The 21,800-nt window shown below is 41.1% G+C and overlaps 1 protein-coding gene across 1 annotated transcript in view; it reads right to left on the reverse strand.

The window, feature by feature from the left end:
- The window catches only part of nphp4 (nephronophthisis 4), a 171,591-nt gene that overhangs the window by 136,809 nt on the left and 12,982 nt on the right, over positions 1–21,800 (reverse strand). Inside the window, exons 3-4 of the mRNA XM_061074644.1 lie at positions 4,415–4,584; positions 4,134–4,143 (exon numbers count right to left, since the gene is read on the reverse strand). Coding sequence (XP_060930627.1) covers positions 4,134–4,143; positions 4,415–4,584 — 180 coding nt within the window. The remainder of the gene's footprint in view (positions 1–4,133; positions 4,144–4,414; positions 4,585–21,800) is intronic.

The following is a 21,800-nucleotide window of genomic DNA, read 5'->3' on the forward strand; positions in this document are numbered from 1 at the left end:
CACGTTCGTTGACATGAAAAGAGCACCGGAGCCAACCCTGCGTCAGAGAATACAGCAGGGGAAGAGCAGAGCGGTGGATGAGAGCTCGTCGAGTTCACTGGGTTTCAGATAAGACCTGCTGCCCTATCCTGTTGATTGGCAGCTGAAGGCATTTAGGTTATGTCTGTAATCTTTACAGCCAAAGGCTATTTGGCTTTTAGATCCCCTGTGCTTCATTTGTTAGCTTAGTGTAGCACATATTGAAACAGGAAAGTTCTCATGGGCCATCTGACATCACTGTGACCCAAAAGAGCCACATTCTGGTCACCATGGTACTCACGTGTCTTGAGTTCATCGAAAACTTTTTGCACAATGCCATCCAAAGCCCCCCCGTGCAGGTGATCAAAGATATCATGTGGTTACATGTGTGTTTTTTGTATTAGTCTCAAGCCATAATGTTATTGTCATGTGATGCTAAATTATAGGTTTTCAGTTGTGATATAGATTAAAAATATAAATTGCTTAAAGGTTCAGTGTGTAAGAATTAGGTGAAAGGGATCTATTGGCATAAATTCAATATAGAATAATCTTAGTGATGTTTTCACCTGTGTTTAATCATATAAATTGTAAGAATTGTTTTCTTTACCCTAGAATGGGCCCTTCATATTTAAATACGCATTAATTTTGAAAGAGGAACAGAGAAACGCGATCAAGGCATTTGTAGATCGAAAATTTGTTTTTGCCGTCCTTCCTACGGGATTCATACGTCACATACTACGTTGCTCTGATTGGTTGTAGGTCTATCCAATTGAGCGAAGAGGCATTTTTTTTCCTGGCTCGGTTGAAACACGCCCCATAATCACAGCCCAATGGTGCGGTCTCAGACTCATATTCTGACTAGAATTATGAGTATGACAACGTCAGGCTAGAGATGAGGGGTACTCAGGTGCAACATGCAACTTCACCACTAGATGTCAATGCATTCTACATACTGAACCTTTAAGGCAGCTGTGGCTTAGGGAGTAGAGCAAGTCGTCCTCTAACCAATCCAACTCTTCCCCATGCAGACGTGTCCTTGGGATGATACTTAACCCTCAATAGAAGAAGTGCTGCATATAACTGCACTGTATGAATGTGTGTGTGAATGCATCCTTGGTCAAAAAAACTGCAGTGCAAAGAGGTAATTAAGACTAAGACTAGAAAAACACTATAAATACAAGCCATTTACTATTTGAATCTACAGAGGATAATGTGGGAATACATCTATATACTTGATTGTTAAAAGTCTTAAGATAATTTTACCATTATCCCTTGTAAGCAAATGTGTCTATGTGGAAGCGACTAAAATAACATTAACTGTTTCCATGACTGGGAGGGTTAGCATGTTTCAATGGTCTATGTAAAGTATAATTTATTATACTTTAATACTTCAATTATTCATTATCTATATATGCTCACAACAAGCTCATGCAAACCAAATTTTGTACGCTCAAAACCATACAAGTTGATACATATTCATGCACACAAAACACCCAGAGTTGAATAAACAAAACCTCATGTTTTTGATTTTTGTGTCCATTTTCAGCTCATTAATGCTTTTTCGTTTGATACACACAGAAACGGACAGAGTTCATTTCATCCATATTTGTGAACTTCTACTGAAAGCTTAGGGATTACAGACAAAACAGATGAAGCAGCAGGAATCATGGAGGGCAGTGTAGCTTACAGTTTCAAGAAAGAAATATCAACAATGGTCAACTTTTTTGAAGAGACTCTGTGAGTTGGTAAGTTAAACCACTGTCGATTAAAACGTGGTCGCTTTTACTACTTTCTTAAGAGGCTCATTATCACAACCTCGTCCAGCAAGGCCATGTATAATGTCAGAAAATCTCGACTCTGCTTTCAGACATGCATTGGACTCCGGATAATCTCCTGAAATGATGGGGCTGTATTTGAGAACCCGAATGTTTGAGAGAGGTTATCGTCTGGAAGATTCACAGCAAGTGAGTAGGTGTGTTGATGACATTCTGTCATGCAACTGACACAAAAAAACAATTTCATTTAAAAGCTTTTGGCCTTGAGGGTCAATGCAGGAACAAAAAACGCGATCTCCACAGCAGAATTTATACATCATGTCCTGTCTCCTCAATGCTCTACCTAGGCGCCATCCCTCCTCTGAAGGCTCTGGAGTAGTGAGCACATCTGACTTGAAGAATCTCCTCTATTCTTCATATGTGATGGAGTTAATGTCTGAATAACACATCGTTTGAAACGGACTTATCTCTTTTCGTACATAAAAGCAGCATAATTGAGCCTTGAAGCCATCTTGTTATACGAGTATTAGGAAGCACAGTCCATTGTAATGATGATGGCGTATGATGTTTGCTATCTCTTTATTATGGTAAGCATGTTAAAAAACAGCTATTTATAGTTTAATTTCACTCCCTTTATTAGATTAAACTTTTAACCCCAACTTCATTTGCAAAACATCAAGAAATAATGAAGATATTATTCTTATCGGGCGCCACAGCGTTTTCAAAAACAAAGTCTGGAAACTGAATAATATGAAATTTCCAATGAATAAGGAACACTCTTTTTTTCTTAAAGTCAGGCTCCAAGCTCCAGGGCATGTTTTCTCATTATAATTTTTTAACACAATCAGACATGAATGGCCGCTATAGGGAAATGTACTTATTTCACTGTAACAAAGAAAAGCTTGAGATACTTGTTCCACAGCAGAAATTCACACTCAAAATGTTTCACATCAAGCAGCAGATATGAGGACTGTGTCCCTGTCACAGTGGATGAGAATAAAAGTGATAGAAAGAAATGAAAAAAGCGCAACAGCAAGATTGACAGCAATATGGCCTTTCAAACCGAAAGGCAATGTTCCACTAAACAACAGGCAAGAAGTTAATAATTCAGCAAGCATAACAGTCCGTTTGAGAGAAAGTTTTCTAATATTCATGTGACATGATAGCCAAGACAGGATCTCCTGCTCTCGCTGGGCACGGTGTTATTCACACTGCGGGGCACAACAGTGTTTTGTAATTCATAGCCTTGGTTTCAGGCCAAGCGAGAACAGATCTAGACCAACCAAGAGCTTCAGTAGCAAGCTAAATAATTCAAGAGGATTTGTTCTAAAATTCTGAACTGATGTTTGTCTAATACTTAGAAATATTCCAATCAATGGATGGGATCAATGCAGGGGGAGCTGGAGCCAATCCCAACAGACATTGGGTGAGAAGCGACAGGTTGCCTTTGAATCACAGGGCCATCACACAGTGACTCTCAATCTTACAGATTCATAGCTTCAATTTAGAGTTTCCAATGATTCGAACCCAGAACTGTAAGTCTTTGGACTGTGGGAGGAGGCTCACGCGCACACACAGGGAGAAAATGCTAACACCAACCAGTAAGACCCCAGCTAAGGTGACAAAGCTAATCGAGTTCAAATGAATGAAAACTACAAAAACAACCCAAAGTTGTCATCAGTTCTCTACGGCACATGGTTGTTTATCTTTTTTCTCTTTGAGACAAACCTAACAAGACAACTATCCAAATTTAGTTTTTCGTGCTTTGGTTTTTAATTGTTAAGCTTTGAGTGATGGTTGATTAGTTTTTTCTTCAGTTTCTCTGTCTGCAAAGCCAAACTGACACAGCACACGTCCAGCTTCATGGATTACTGTCTCTAAAGGTGACATCTGATGACATAATCCCTTCAGGCTGTCTGAAGTGCTGCTGAGTCTCTGGCGAGATATTGCATTTGGGAACAGCTCAACTTGCCATAACAAGGCAAAAACACAAATACACCCTTGTTTGCTAACAGTGTTGTTACAAATGTTTGTGGTTGTCAAGGTTCTCACCTCTGAAAACAACCATAGCCTCACAGGTCGGAAAACAAACATAGCTAACCCCCACATGTATTGTGGCCCCCTCTGAGCTTTCCTGTTGCATTGCTTCAGTAACAAAACAACAACTGGACCTCATACATATTTCAAGAACATAGTGTGTAAGAAAGGTCCTTACAGTCAGCTGTGTCCTTCAGTTGGGGATGTAGGAGGATTCTTGGTGACCCATGGTGTAGATTCAGCCTAAGATGAAGGGAAATCAATGTGAATGACTGAATACATGTAATTTTGTTTATTTCTTACCCAATATATCCTGATAGTGACATCAATGTATTCCCTGGTTTTATCACAATCCTTACATTTAAAAGTATTTCCACAAATATACTAAAGTGATGGGCACTTATAATGACTCAAAGGTGTGAAAATTGTAATTAAAATACAGTGTATAAGGATAAATGAGAAGCCAGTCCTTAGATGATATCCAAACCGGAATCCCTACACTAAAAATACACCTGTCTACACCCATCTCCTCATGCAAAACATCATTAATCCCTAATTGGTGTAATTAGGAACGGACTAATCACCTTCTGTTGCCATCAGCAGCCTGAGCCTCTGGCCTGTTGGTGAAAAGCTCCAGCACAGTGAAGCCTCTGCCCAGGGCCTGCTGGGAACTGTCTGGTCTAGGTGACAACGACACCAGCTCCACAACCACCACTGTGCTGGGCAACCGCAGAGACGTATGGAAGTAAAGGACCTGGGGAGACATAAACATGGCATGAAGAAATAACAATACCAAAAAAAACACAAATTTATTCAGAATGCAGTTGGTGCTTTTCAATGGGACCTACAGTCTCTGCAGTGAGAAACACAAGATTTCTAAGGTCTAATCCATGGCAGCTTGAAATTGAATCAATAAATATATATATAAGCATATCAAAGAAAGAACAAGATTGGTACTCTGCAGAGTGCAAGCAAGCCAAGCAAAATTATGTGACATCTGTCTGTCTCACTCTTACAATAAACTAGAATTACATCACTGTGGTTTAATACCTCCACCAACCAGGGCTGTTTCTTTGTACATATATTCACTTTTTTCCCCAGATTCATATAATTTCACTGTGACCTTGACCTTTTACTACTGAAATGTAATTCCTTCATCTCTGAGTCCAAATGAAAACTAAAGAAATTCCCTAAAATCTGTGTAATATATCACATTCAAGAAGCCAAAAACATGTTGCTGAGGCCACCTTGACCTTGTGTTGACCTCTGAGCACTGAAATCAGGTATCAGTAATCATTTAGTTCTAGAGGACATGTGTGCCAAATTTAAAAGTATCTGATCTCCAGATATCATGTTCAAGAAAAACCTAAACATATATTGTCAGGCCACCGTGACCTTAATAGGATAGGTCACTGAAAAATTTAAATGTACCCATCATCTACTCACCACTATGCAGATGGAGGGGTGGGTGATGTGTTTGAGTCCACAAAACACTTTAGGAGTCTCAGGGGTAAACATTGTTTCAGCCAAAGTGACAGCACGTAATAAAACAGCAGAAAAAAACATAACAATGCTTTTATGGTGTCATCCAAGTGTCCGCAGGCCCTGACGTTCATATTAGACAAAAGCGTTTACGGACTCAAACACCTGACCCACCCCTCCATCGGCATAGTGGTAAGCAGATAAGGAGTGAATTTTCTTATATCGGTGAACTATCCCTTTAGTCCAACTGAATGTTTGTGCCAAATGTCAAAGGATTCCTCAATGGAGTTACAGAGTAGGGATGGGCATAATTAATCAACGATCGATTAATTGATCATTAAGAATTTTGTCGATGACATTATTTTGTCATCAACGAAATTCTGTTGCGTTCACTGCCAACACTGCGAAGCTATACGTCTCCATGAGCGCATGAGGAGTCCACTGCTCTTCTTCAAGTAGGAGGTCGGAATATCCGAGTTGCCTGGACGCAGCACAGTGAGGATTTTAGCAGCTGTAGGAAGCAGCACGGAGTTATACTCTACAAGCCCCGCTGAAAGACCCGCAGCTAGCCGCTGAGAGCTAGATGGATTTGACGGTTCTCGACCTCAATCCCAGGACCCCTCACCCAGACCCGGGTCTCTCCGGGTTCCCTTCCCCGTAGACTGAGGGTCCGTGTGCGGACATGAAGCCGAGCTCCGCAGCTAGCCTCCGGAGCTAGCGGAGGCTAGCTCCGGAGGCTAGCCGGGTCTGGTCGAGGGGTTCCGGGAGTGAGAACGTGACAACGACCGGACTGAGAGGTCGAGAACCGTCAAATCCAGCTAAAAATAGTGAATTTTAATATAAAAATATTAATGATTAATCGAAAATTCGTCATTAGCTCTCCCGACGATCGATTAAGACCAGAGGTCTTCAACGTTTTTCAGGCCAAGGACCCCCAAACAGGTGGAGAGATGGAGCAGGGACCCCCTACTATATATATTGCATAAAATTGTGTTTTATATTAAACTGGACCTAGTGCCATGTTCAACATAACTACCCTGATATTGTGCATGCAATACTAAGCTATTCAAATATTACACGGGTTCATATATTCATGTTTTTAATTTAAACATGTGCAAGGTACAGGGTGGCCATGCAACTGCCATTTATAAACATACAGTGGGTACGGAAAGTATTCAGACCCCTTCACTCCGTTTCATTGCAGCCATTTGCTAAAATCTAAAAAAGTTCATTTTATTTCTCATCAATGTACACTTAGCACCCCATCTTGACAGAAAAAAAAACAGAAATGTAGAAATTTTTGCAAATTTATTAAAAAAGAAAAACTGAAATATCACATGGTCATAAGTATTCAGAACCTTTGCTCAGTATTGAGTAGAAGCACCCTTTTGAGCTAGTACAGCCACGAGTCTTCTTGGGAATGATGCAACAAGTTTTTCACACCTAGATTTGGGGATCCTCTGCCATTCTTCCTTGCAGATCCTCTCCAGTTCCGTCAGGTTGGATGGTGAACGTTGGTGGACAGCCATTTTCAGGTCTCTCCAGAGATGCTCAATTGGGTTTAGGTCAGGGCTCTGGCTGGGCCAGTCAAGAATGGTCACAGAGTTGTTCTGAAGCCACTCATTTGTTATTTTAGCTGTCTGCTTAGGGTCATTGCCTTGTTGGAAGGTGAACCTTAGGCCCAGTCTGAGGGCCAGAGTACTCTGGAAGAGGTTTTCTTCCAGGATATCTCTGTACTTGGCCGCATTCATCTTTCCTTCAATTGCAACCAGTCGTCCTGTCCCTACAGCTGAAAAACACCCCCATAGCATGATGCTGCCACCACCATGTTTCACTGTTGGGATTGTATTGGGCAGGTGATGAGCAGTGCCTGGTTTTCTCCATGCATACCGCTTAGAATTAACGCCAACAAGTACGATCTTGGTCTCATCAGACCAGATAATCTTATTTCTCATAGTCTGGGAGTGTTCTCCATATGTTTTTTGGCAAACTCTCTGCGGACTTTCATATGTCTTGCACTTAGGAGAGGCTTCCGTCGGGCCACTCTGGCATAAAGCCCCGACTGGTGGAGGGCTGCAGTGATAGTTGACTTTGTGGAACTTTCTCCAATCTCCCTACTGCATCTCTGGAGCTCAGCCACAGTGATCTTTGGGTTCTTCTTTACCGCTCTCACCAAGGCTCTTCTCCCACGATTGCTCAGTTTGGCTGGACGGCCAGGTCTAGGAAGAGTTCTGGTCGTCCCAAACTTCTTCCATTTAAGGATTATGGAGGCCATTGTGCTCTTAGGAACCTTGAGTGCCGCAGAAATTCTTTTGTAACCTTGGCCAGATCTGTGCCTTGCCACAATTCTGTCACTGAGTTCTTTGGGCAGTTCCTTCGACCTCATGATTCTCATTTGCTCTGACATGCACTGTGAGCTGTAAGGTCTTATATAGACAGGTGTGTGCCTTTCCTAATCGAGTCCAATCAGTTTAATTAAACACAGCTGGACTCCAATGAAGGAGTAGAACCATCTCAAGGAGGATCAGAAGAAATGGACAGCATGTGAGTTAAATATGAGTGTCACAGCAAAAGGTCTGAATACTTATGACCATGTGATATTTCAGTTTTTCTTTTTTAATAAATTTGCAAAAATTTCTAATTTCTGTGTTTTTCTGTCAAGATGGGGTGCATTAATGAGAAATAAAATGAACTTTTTTGATTTTTGCAAATTGCTGCAATGAAACAAAGAGTGAAATATTTATAGGGGTCTGAATACTTCCCGTACCCACAGTACATCTTGCATACAACACTGAGCTATTAAAGTAATTCACAGATTCATGTTTTTATTTTAAACATACATGTAGAAGAGACAGTGAATCCTCATCTGTGGTTTGCACACATACTCCCACATTAGTGAGATGTCTGACCCTGATGGGTAGCACACAACTTATCTAATCTTGGATGGATGGAGTTTGTCAGGCAGAGTGTCAAATCAGCCTCACAATATGTTGGATGCATGTTATAGTGCAGAGGTCTTCAACAGGGGGTCCGTGGCCCCTAGGGGGTCCGCGGAGGTACAGCAGGGTGTCCGCGAAATCGTTGGTTGATTAGACAATTTTTCAATTTTAAATTTTTTTTTTTTTTTTTCACAAATTGAATTGTCTTTGAATACACATAAACATGCATCCAACATATTGTGAGGCTGATTTGACCCTCTGCCTGACAACCTCCATCCATCCAAGATTAGATAAGTTGTGTGCTACCCATCAGTGTCAGACATCTCACTAATGTGGGAGTATGTGTGCCATCCACAGATGAGGATTCACTGTCTCTTCTACATGTATGTTTAAAATAAAAACATGAATCTGTGAATTACTTTAATAGCTCAGTGTTGTATGCAAGATGTACAGTGGGTACGGGAAGTATTCAGACCCCTATAAATATTTCACTCTTTGTTTCATTGCAGCAATTTGCAAAAATCAAAAAAGTTCATTTTATTTCTCATTAATGTACACTCAGCACCCCATCTTGACAGAAAAAAACAGAAATGTAGAAATTTTTGAAAATTTATTAAAAAAGAAAAACTGAAATATCACATGGTCATAAGTATTCAGACCTTTTGCTGTGACACTCATATTTAACTCACATGCCGTCCATTTCTTCTGATCCTCCTTGATATGGTTCTACTCCTTTATTGGAGTCCAGCTGTGTTTAATTAAACTGATTGGACTTGATTAGGAAAGGCACACACCTGTCTCTATAAGACCTTACAGCTCACAGTGCATGTCAGAGCAAATGAGAATCATGAGGTCGAAGGAACTGCCCAAAGAGCTCAGAGACAGAATTGTGGCAAGGCACAGATCTGGCCAAGGTTACAAAAGAATTTCTGCAGCACTCAAGGTTCCTAAGAGCACAGTAGCCTCCATAATCTTTAAATGGAAGAAGTTTGGGACGACCAGAACTCTTCCTAGACCTGGCCGTCCAGCCAAACTGAGCAATCGTGGGAGAAGAGCCTTGCTAAGAGAGGTAAAGAAGAACCCAAAGATCACTGTGGCTGAGCTCCAGAGATGCAGTAGGGAGATTGGAGAAAGTTCCACAAAGTCAACTATCACTGCACCCCTCCACCAGTCGGGGCTTTATGCCAGAGTGGCCCGACGGAAGCCTCTCCTCAGTGCAAGACATATGAAAGCCCGCAGAGAGTTTGCCAAAAAACACATGGAGAACACTCCCAGACTATGAGAAATAAGATTCTCTGGTCTGATGAGACCAAGATTTAACTTGTTGGCGTTAATTCTAAGCGGTATGTGTGGAGAAAACCTATGAGGGGCCGTGAGGGACATTATTCAGAATACCCTCTCACACACACAACTGAAAAGCTCTCACACACACAACTGAAATGCTCTCATACACACTACTGAAAAACTATACGCTCACACACACAACTGAAATGCTCTCACACACACTACTGAAAAACTATACGCTCTCACACACACTACTGAAATGCTCTCACACACACTACTGAAAAACTATATCCTCTCACACACACTACTGAAATGCCCTCACACAAACAACTGAAAAACGCCGCTCTCACACACACACTACTGAAAAGCTCTCACACACACTACTGAAATGCTCTCACACACACTGCTGAAATGCTCTCACACACACTGCTGAAATGCTCTCACACACACTGCTGAAATGCTCTCACACACACTACTGAAATGCTCTCACACACACTACTGAAAAGCTCTCACACACACTACTGAAATGCACTCACACACACTGCTGAAAAGCTCTCACACACACTACTGAAATGCTCTTACACACTACTGAAAATCTCCCACACATACTAGTGAAATGTGCTCATATACACAACTGAAATGCTCTTGCATAGTATTGTGGAATATAACGGTTCAGTGGTGAATACAATTAAATGCATTACAATTAAAAAGGAAGGCCTTCCTTTCAACTGAAGGAAACAGGAAGTCCACACCAGAAAGTGCATGTGCTTTTACTGGATTTGAAGTAGTACTTCAACCACAATGCATGTTCACCTGATCCTCCTTGTTTTTCTCGTCCAAACTTTATTTTTTGAGGTGAGAGGCAATGAAGAGGATATTGTAAGTTTTTTTACTAGTGCTCTGCAATGCATTGACTCATTGCAAAGGGAGGAATCCAACAATTTCGGTCAGGAGAGGCTTTATAGAGAGCTTGATGATCATACACAAACTCTATCTGCATTTCTTGCTGTGTCCAGATATAATCATGATGATAGTGATGTGAGTAATCTACTAGGATCATTGTATAGATCAGGGGTGCCCACACTTTATAGGCTTGTGAGCTACTCTCGAAATGACCAGCTCAACAAGATCTACCCCCCCCCCCCCCCCCCCCGCGCACGTACCCCCTTTTTTCGCGCCAGGAAACACACTGAAAAATGATTTTAAACGATATAGATAACATATTTTATATTTTATATGATATAAATGATTAAATATGCATCCCATAGTTTGTATTCCCCTTCTGTTGTCCTGGAGATTTAATTTTACCAATTTTACCAATCACATTATTAAATGTCCCCCTCTGCACACAAGCAGTCATATAGATAAAAAGAGAGAGAGGGGGGGGCTACGTATTCTCCACATAGGTTTGAGTGGAGAATACGTAATTTACCCTCCACACCCGACATAGCAAACAGTGGAGAAGTTCTTGAAGATGGATGACATTAAATTAATAATTTAAGTGGAGAAGTACAGTGAGCTGTATGATCCTCCAGAGGTGGGACCAAGTCATTTTCTGGCAAGTCCCAAGTAAGTCTCAAGTCTTTGCCCTCAAGTCCCAGGTCAAGTCCCAAGTCAAGACAGGCAAGTCCCGAGTCAAGTCCAAAGTCAAGACTGACAAGTCTCAAGTCAAGTCCAAGTGCTGCAGTTTGAGTTTCAAGTCCTTTTGATCACAGAGTAATGATATATTTACACAGATCATGTATGCTTTTAAAATCTGTATTTATTTATTAAAACAAGTGCAATTGAAATTGCACTTGCACTTGCGGGGGCCGCTCCTATGCAGTGCAAAAAAGGACAACGGCTCATAAATCCAATCAAAAACTGTTATTTTTAATTAAAGGAGATCTTTACAAATTTAAGTGCAATGACATTAAACATGTCAAACATTAAACATTTAACATGTCAACACAACATTTAAGAACTTTTGGGAGGACATGTCAAGACATGAACCACATGACAGCTAAAATAAAAAGTTTAAATGCCGCTGTCCCACTGTATATTTAAACTTTTGGTTTAACTTTGGTCCACCTTTAGAGCACTAGTCTACAAACGTCTTGTTGAGTAGAGCTCATTCGGGTTCACTTTGCAGTGAACAGCAATCCAGCACAGCTGAAGAGTCACCTGCAGGCGGCCGAGGCAGTCGGCTATTGAGTTTCAGGCAGTGTTGTCCATGAACGAGTTAAAAAGAACGCGTTCATTTTTATGAGAACGTTGAACTAAACGCAACTTAATGACAAATAATGACTTTGAACGGTGAACACGTTTATATTATCTGAGGTCAAGCTGAAACGTGACGTAATGTTTCCTTCTCCTGAGGAGAGACGCTGTCTAAAACGAATGCTTGCACCATGTCGTTGTGATCGTTGTTGTGTTTATTTGAAATGAAATGCAGTCTTACAGGGCAAAATACCATCTGAAAGTTGCAATTCCGTTTTTCAACTTTTTTTTGTTGAGGGGGGGGCTCTTGCATATAGCACCAAATGTGCTAGGGCCGCCCCTGTGTAGCGCAGTGATTCTCCCACCGGTGCGGCGCGGAGGCATAACAGGCGCGCGACCGGGAGGAGAGAATGCGAGGCGGATCTAATATTATAGCTAATGTTTTGACGTCTGCATTTCTTTAACGGCGGAGCAGTAAACAAATCGCTCTTTCGCCGTCATCCACTCTATTCAGCTCTAGAGATTAGCGCTGTGCGGCGCTTTGGCGGCGCTTCCGCGTCCGGTTTGAACCCGGCGTGACGAGCAGTCCGCCCCGGTTGACGTTCGCAACATCGTCCAGGGCGGGGGGCGTGGCAGTGGCGGCGGCGGCAGGGGCCGCCACTTCCTTTTTAACTGAAACACCTTCCGTTTCAACTGAAACACCTTCCGTTTCAACTGAAACACCTTCCTTTTTAACTGAAACACCTTCCGTTTCAACTGAAACACCTTCCGTTTCAACTGAAATTTTCATATGTCTGTATGAGAGCTTTTCATATGTGCGTGTGAGAGCTTTTAATAAGTGTGTGTTAGAGCATTTCAGTAGTGTGTGTGAGAGGGTATAGTTTTTCAGTAGTGTGTGTGAGAGCATTTCAGTTGTGTGTGTGAGCGTATAGTTTTTCAGTAGTGTGTATGAGAGCATTTCAGTAGTGTGTGTGAGAGCATTTCAGTTGTGTGTGTGAGAGGGTATTCTGAATAATGTCCCTCACGGCCCCTCATAAAAACCAGGCACTGCTCATCACCTGCCCAATACAATCCCAACAGTGAAACATGGTGGTGGCAGCATCATGCTATGGGGGTGTTTTTCAGCTGCAGGGACAGGACGACTGGTTGCAATTGAAGGAAAGATGACCTAAACCCAATTGAGCATCTCTGGAGAGACCTGAAAATGGCTGTCTACCAACGTTCACCATCCAACCTGACGGAACTGGAGAGGATCTGCAAGGAAGAATGGCAGAGGATCCCCAAATCCAGGTGCGAAAAACTTGTTGCATCATTCCCAAGAAGACTCATGGCTGTACTAGCTCAAAAGGGTGCTTCTACTCAATACTGAGCAAAGGTTCTGAATACTTATGACAATGTGATATTTCAGTTTTTCTTTTTTAATAAATTTGCAAAAATTTCTACATTTCTGTTTTTTATTCTGTCAAGATGGGGTGCTAAGTGTACATTGATGAGAAATAAAATGAACTTTTTTAGATTTTAGCAAATGGCTGCAATGAAACGGAGTGAAAAATTTAAAGGGGTCTGAATACTTTCCGTACCCACTGTATGTTTATAAATGGCAGTTGCATGGCCACCCTGTACCTTGCACATGTTTAAATTAAAAACATGAATATATGAACCCGTGTAATATTTGAATAGCTTAGTATTGAATGCACAATATAAGGGTAGTTATGTTGAACATGGCACTAGGTCCAGTTTAATATAAAATACAATTTTATGCAATATATATAGTAGGGGGTCCCTGCTCCATCTCTCCACCTGTTTGGGGGTCCTTGGCCTGAAAAACGTTGAAGACCTCTGTTATAGTGTATTGAAAGACAATTAAATTTGTGGAAAAAAAAAAATTATAAAAAATTTAAAAAATTGTCTTATGAACCAAAGATTTCGCGGCCCCCCTGCAGTACCTCCGCGGACCCCCTGTTGAAGACCTCTGATTAAGACAATTTAATCGAATGCCCATCCCTATTACAGAGATACCACCCTCAAAAGCCAAAAACAAATACTTTGTGAAGCCACCTGCCTTGACCTTTGATCACCAAAATCGAATCCGCCATCCTTGAGTCCAAGTGAATATTTATAACAGAACTTTGAAGAAATTCTCTCAAGGCGTTCTTGAGATATCGTGTTCACAGGACTGAGACGGACTGACAACCTGAAAACATAATGCTACGGGCACCGGCATGGTGTTAGAAAAATAAGAGGAAAAAGGAATAATTATAAAATGTTAAAAATCTCTCAACAACATAAATAAGTCTGATTTTCTACATCAAGATCAATCGATGAAAATGTTGAAAAATGCCCTATTTCAAAATTGGAAGGGGAAAAAAAGGTAATGATCCTGTATCCACTCCAAAATGTGTCAGTTTATGTCCTGGCTCATGCCCCACTCCTCTACCAAGTTTGGTGCAAATCCATTGAGTACTTTTTATCTAATCCAACTGACAGTCAAACAAACAGACAAGGGTATATTTCTTTGTCCAGAAAGACTCCTTGGCACACTTCAAAAAACAAAATGTCTGTTTACCAAAAATAAATGACTTCAAATGAGGCAGAATTCCTAACATTATGATCAGGAAGCATCCACCTTGTTGGGGATCATACCTTAGCTAGCAAGAAAGCAAAACAAGCTGTTTCATCTGGTTGCTATGCTACATTTGATCTTTGTGAAGTATGAGCCAAACATCTGGGGTTGAGAAGAATACCTGATCGGTGAGGATGTGACATCAAAAATGACAAAGAGGTAGGTATGGCCCCCCACTGAGGAGACTCTTGAGGATTTTGTGGGAGGTCCGACCTCACCAGGGTTTTTTTAATTCAGAGGGAGACGGTCGAGCCTTTTGGGAGCTTGTTTGTAGTCCGTGCCAGGTAGGTGCCTTTGTTTACAGTCTCTGATCTGCCATTCAATGTGAAAATAATATCCTACCTACAGCAGAGCCACACACACTGTTTACCTGCACAAAGGGCTGACCCACAAATGCATGGATTCTTTGTGATCCATTGGTCCCTGAGCACAGTAAAGCCTGTTACTTTAGAAAACCATAAAACAGAACATGACAGAGTCGACGGGGGGAAAAAAGGACATAAGTTGACATGAGCTACCTTGAAATACAGAGCCAATTTCTCTCGGCTTGGCCCGCTCGTCTTGAGAACGAGCTATCAGCCAAAACAGAGCCATATATTCAAATTCAAAACCAGTGGGGCATTCCTATGTCGGCCACATCAGTCTTTTATCTCTGGGCATGGTGAGCTTAAACGACTGCTTTTCCAAATACAAACACTGCTGAATACAAATAGACAACCTGGGAGGCAAAGATGTCTGTCAAGCCACAGTTTGATTTAGTTATTTGTCTGCTTGCTTGTTTTTATATGTCCATTGTACTTAACCTCGCCGACAAGGATTCACAAAACACTACGGCTCACAAACTGTTTATACTGCTGGGATGAGAGTGTCCTGCTGAACATGATTCAGCATTAACACATTATTGTTCAAGGCTTTGTCAACATGGGCCAATGAGACGGAATGAGATGAATAACAATGTCATCCCTGCGCTTTCAATGTAATAGGTTTATGAAATCAACAATTTCAATTGAAACAATTCATCTGTCCTAATCTGACATCTGGCTCAATCTCTCAATAAAAGCTCATTCACAATTTATCTGGCACTGAGCATGTACTGCGAGTTTGACGAGCCGAAATTCAGACAAATATTCTAGTAGCACCAAACACTGGCTGAGCTGAGAAAGTAAGTATCCCCCATCCCAAGATGCATGTCATTCAGTATTAATGGACTGAAAACTTTACTTTCACTCACTACATTTATATATTTATTACCATCCAAACTAAACCCCTCAATCAAATCTTGGCTGAACTTCTCTCGAACCTATCACAAGCATAAGAGGGAGGGGTGGGTCCATAGTTTCTATGTATTTTCCATTATGTTCACCCAAATAGTCTTCCCCCTTAATAATGTAGGGTTTCTATTGTGGTCAAAGACTTATTCCTTAGTCTGTGAGCAATTCAAATGTGGACATTGTTCATGATGGATTTCAAAGGTACAATTCCTTTTTCATCTGTCTCGCAGCTTTGATACACCTCCAAATTGATTCTGTCCAATCTCCTGCAAAGAAAAAAAACACACTGTACCCATGGACTAAATAGGTATCTCCCTTCCTCGATGTACACCAATTCAGATTTATAGAAGGATGTAGTCAATGCTGAAGAAAACAGCCACAACTAATTATGAATATTTTGAACAGACAAGCTGATAATATAATGTAATATTGTCATGAATAAAATATGTTTAGAAAAAATATGTTTACTTGAGCATTTTATCTCTGATTTGTTAACATGTTCAATGATGGTATAGCTGCATCTTGTCATTAGATCACCTTTTTCCAACTTTGAGATTTCCTGGCTGATGTGTTGTTTGGACGCTGCTTTGCAGGAGGACAAAAGCACGATGGTGCCAAATTCTAGCCGGGAACTTTGTGTTTAATGATCTATATCTCTACCCCTAAGCGAGTGGAGTACCTCTTAATTAACTTTTATGAATCACTAAAATGTACATACAATTACTTTATTACATTATCAATTATATTGCTCGTATATTAAGTTCTAGCTGTAAATCAATGCATTATCCTTTTTTTTGGTGAAAATTAGGTAATTATATCCTCCACATTTACAGCAATTTTAGAGATTTCAAACATTTGTTGGTATAAAAAAAAACTTGCAAACTTGCACATTTGCAAAAGGATTCTTGTTCTTCAATACATCATTTCTGATTGTATAAAAAAGCCAATGGATCCTTATAAGACCATCATACACAGGGCAGTGGCGAATAATCTACAGCAGCATCTTCTGTATCATGTATTTCTTCAGCCTTGGTTAGATACCATTTTAGATTCCATTTAGTTTTAGTTTCTATACCATTTTGTGTGGGCTATAACACAGAGCAATGTGATTCAATATAATTCCATATAGAAGGTATAAATACAAGAGCCAGAAGCAGCTCATAATCGAGATAATTAATGGAATTTGTTGCTGTTTTTATTCTCCCACTGGAAACAAGATGTGCTTTAGTATAAGACTGTATAGTACATATACCAATCTTCATTGCATATGAAGGTATAGTACCACAAAACAATGAATGGAGTGAATGTTTGGTGCAAACAAGAAATGAGGCAAAGCATGTGCCAGTAAACGTCATCTAAGTTTTAGTTAGATTTAGATAACACATAAGCAAGTGTTTGATGGAATGCAGACATGTTGAGAAAATAAGGATTTAAAATTTTATTAAATAAGTAATTACGGAAATTAATTTCTCTAACTCCAATACTCAGAACAGAAATTTGCCAAGTTGGCAGAGAAAAGCTCCAAATACGCCCCATTTCAACACCAACACAATTTAACATTTAGTTAACGTCATGATCTCTTGCTCGCCATTGAGCAGTGGGAGGTATTATTGGGAAAACAGTCTGCATTGGCAGCCACTGTCGGCCCAGTGTATGTCGGACGTAATGAGAGGTTATGCTACACAGCGACTGTCAACAAAGCAGAAAGCGTTTCTAAGCATCCACCATGCCTCCACAACTTGAATATTAGAGGGGGGGAGCAGTATAGCAGTGTGACAAACATCAGCACAGAGGCATAAAGCTTGAAGTCACTGTCGTTGTCAGCAGCATTTCGGATGTTGCTGTGATCCCTTATTCAAAGATGATAACAAAAACTTTAACACAGAAGAATCAATGATTTCTAATGTATACAACGAGGCTTCCTTTTGGAAAATATCAACAAAGAACTGTGTGATGGATTCATAGAGTCCCATTACTGGCAGCTGGTGCTAAACACACGATTAAGAGCCTCTCATAGAACTATCAGTGTGTAAAAGCTGAGGCTAATTCTTCCTGCCCTCTCGAGGTGGCTATTCAAATGCTCAACATGTGGGCAACTGGGCAAGCACTAAGGGGGGAATCACAGGCCTTGCACAAAACAATGATGCTGCAAATGAGCATTGGTTATGCATAGAGAGACCCAGAGAACCAGGAGTGTAATTGACAGGGCCCTGTTGTTCGGCCCCTGGAGGCTTCCCAAAAGAAAAGCGAACACGGCATTTCCATTTTGCAAATGCTCTTGCTGGGAAGCTTGAAGATCCCATGTGAGGGACATAGATATTGGATAATAGAAATGCATGAAGGCCTGGGTGAATCTTTCGGTTATTCAAATGTTATACCATAAACTGTATATGAAGATGGACATGTCTCCACTTCCTCTCACTATTCAATGATGAAACCAAAATACTGCTTATACAAAATCTGCCCTTGAGGTCCAGCCAATACACGCACTTGGACATACGTCAGATGAGAAGAATGACCTAAAATGACAGAATCCAATTTTGAGAAAAAATGAATTCAATCTATAATATGGAGGAGGCGGGGTTTATGACCTATACTGCCGGTAGAAACCAGTTGGCAATTAAGAAGAATTGGCTTCACTATTGAGGAGCTGTCATGTCATCCATTTTGACAGTCCATGTGTTACCCATATACCTGTTTATATATATAGAGAGAGAATACAAAAAAGCATATGAATACAAAAACAATTTATGATTAAAATACATACTGTAACTAAGCTCCTATAACTGCTGTTTGTTGAATATTGTATATAACAAAAATCAATATATAAATATCAAAAAACTCAAAGCCACGACTGATCTCATGGAGTCATAAGGAAGCAGGAAGATTCTTGGCTGTAATATTTTCATACTAGTTTTTTGGCAGCATCACCAAACGCCTTGGGATGGAGGAGAGAGATAGAGCGGTAGAGAGAGAGAGAGAAGTCATTTGACAGTCACAGAATCAGCGGGTATCAGCATCACAGATCCTCTCGGTGTGAAACTCCATGACTGTCACCGGCATAGAAGAGATGAGACATGTCGCTGTGGATAGTAGTGAGGCAGAGAAAAGGACAGGAATGGAGGATTCAGGCTCTCTTGTGGCCGGTGGATAGCAGCTGGTGCAGATAGGATTGAGTATGCATATGTGTGTGAAATAAATAGACTTCTAAGAGGTCCTCACCGGTCCAAATATTCAGACCCAGCATGAAGCTCTGGAAAATCCACCCAAGAGAGACCTGATATGAAAAGACCCCTGGACGGTCTAAGGCAGTCTGATTTGGACCTAGCCCAACCCCAGTCCTAGCTTTGTTCCACACCTCTGAGAATACTGGGAAAAAATGGAAAGGGGTCATAAATATGAAAAGATCAACTCAGCAAAAGTGGAAGATTTAATTCAGCAGACCAAAGTAACAACTTTCTGTGGGAGACATTAAGAAATGTTAACTTAACAGCTATCGTTTCACTATACCCTGCCTAGAGCCAACGAGGAAGTGGATGCTACGCCCCCTGGGGTGTGCAATGTGGCTCAAGTTAAAATAAAAAAAGGGGCTTGATATAGTTTGTCATAACGCAAAACCTGAGAGAGGGGTAAAAAGGATAAGAACAGGTGGAGGACAGGGAAAAGCTGATCTATCAGCCAAAGATGAGAAACAGCCCATTTATGTGGTATCCCTCCAAGGAATCGGGGTGACAGTGATGTCATTTTTTTTTTGGCAATGACATTCACAGAGCAGTTAATCCCGTTTTTCAAAAAGCTCAATCTGAGGCCATTTAATAAATAAATAATAAACAGATCATTTTAAATGTCCAGTGCAGCTTTTCACAAATGAAAAACATTTGACATTCATTGTCGATGAGAATTCTTGGTCCGCACAATTACAACTGAGCCTCAATATTTTTCTGGTTACAACCTAAATGCCCCCATGTGTCAAAGAGCATGTCTTTGGATGTCAGCTTTGTTAGTTTGTTTACTTAACAAATAGATTCTGATTAAATGAAAACCTTGTGGGTATTGATGGTAACCCCTAACCCTAAAGCTAATATTGGAAAAACACAATGGCAAATATTAAAATCAGATAGACTTTTGTTTTGAATTATGTGAGGCATTCAAGAAGGTAATATGTTTAAAAAGCCTTAATATAACTTGGCCATTTAGTCATTGTAACAATTAAAATTAAAAACATTCCTGAGCATTTCAGCTATGGAGGTCATCTTCATGGCAGGCTAAACTTGATGCCACGGAAGGCAAGCATTACAAAACATTGTCAGCACTCTAAAGCCGTCTTCAGACATCGTCCTGTTTTCAAAACGTCCTGTTCTCTGTCGTATTCAGGTGGGGGGGGGGTGCAGCATGGAGAGGCAGGAATAATGTGTACATTCCGCTGCGGAGATCACATGATTTGGTTTACAGCAGAGCAACACTGGTGTTTTATTTTTATGTCTGTTGCATGTTGGTAGCGTCATCAACCCCCCCCCTCACCCCCCCCCCCCCCACTTGCTCGCAGTGAATCCAGCCAGGGACCCCCTGCTGTGGGCTCACATCGACTTCTGCAGCCTTTCTTCAGGATTTATAAAAGGGTGCAAGACAGAGAAAGTCACCGAAACACCAGAGCCTCTCAGTTGGAGATTTTCATTCACACATGAGTTCTGTGCACGTCTGAAGGCAATTTATGCAATTTGTTTTCAAATCATGTTGTACCTTGATGTCTGCCTAGAACTGACACATTCCTGCCCTCGTTGATCTGGAAGAGGCTCCTTGGAAAACCTCTTCAGCAGCTAAACTCTTGAAGATTCCACTCTCAGTGGGGACTAGGTCTTTAAGGCAAGCGCTGACAGTGTAGCCACTGCCATCAATAACATCAAGGGCCACCACCAGACAAAGAACATCGCCTTTCTAAGAGCTATAGAGAGAAACCTTACAATCAAACTGAGGCAAAGGCTGGCCTCCTCACCACTGCAAATGTCAGGAGGATGGAAGTGGACCTGGGCAAGCAGCTTAAGTTCGAAGTCCAGATAACGCCCTTACGGCCGCTGCCAGACATGATGTCAGAATGTCACAAAGCAGCTGACAACTCACATTGCCCTGGGAAAAACATATGGACGAGGCCAAGGAGGAGGCGTGCCAAGTAACAGGAGCTTGTGGATGAGTGTCGAGGGCAAGGCTGGCAAACCTGCTGCCAGTGAAGGTGGTCTGCAGGTTGCAGAAGATTTGCAGGGCATTCACTCTGCAAAGCATTTATGCTGCTGGGGAACACTGGGCAGGCGAAGAGGAGGGCCATCATTTCAGCTACTAAAGCTGCAGAGAAAACCGCAGGGTGGCTTGAGATCAAGAGCGTGGCTCTGTGGGAGAATGCTGCTGCTGCCCAGTGCTTTCGTGACATGCATCTTTCGAAATGAAAACTGTTTAAAAAATTGTTACAGAAAGACGTTATTGATATACAGTATCATTGTTAATGGAGGAGGTGGGGGAAGGGGGTAGGTAAAAGCTTCTCCCCAACCACAACATATTACTTTTCTTTTTTTAGATCTTTTAATGGCAACTGTAATAAAAATCAAAACAATCCACATTTTCTTTCACTGTCCAGATATCCAGGTACATTCCCACTTGTAAAGCATGCAGCAATAAATTCCTCTACTCTAATAACCACTGATTCTAACTGAATGAAGTCAGAAGTCAATCTTGCCACACTGGCTCAATGAATCTCTGGATCTCCTTGTACCATGGCTGATTACTTCGCTACATGTAGCAGCATCAGTTAGACATTGAGGCCACACAGCAGCATGCAGTTGATTTTCCTGATGAGTCTATTGCTCTCATTTCCTCTCACACCATTTAAATAGTCGACCACCCTGTGCCTTTGTTTCATGCATAATTTGGGTCTTGTACCAATGTCAAACTAAAGGCAGCAAGGTTAAGCAGGGGAAAAAAGGGTCCTTTTGCTTATTGATTCATAGAGAGGCTTGGGTTTTTTATATTTTAATCTAAATTATGTTTATCTAAAAAACACCCTGTGATTGAGTGAAAGAAACAAGCAAACTCTATTCTGTCTGGACACAATATGGGGAAGACAGACATTGACAAAGATGGATTATGGAGTGTTGACAGTGAGTTGCATGTGTCCTGACTGGCT

The sequence above is a fragment of the Limanda limanda genome, chromosome 7, assembly GCF_963576545.1.
Source record: "Limanda limanda chromosome 7, fLimLim1.1, whole genome shotgun sequence".
Taxonomy (NCBI): Eukaryota; Metazoa; Chordata; class Actinopteri; order Pleuronectiformes; family Pleuronectidae; genus Limanda; species Limanda limanda.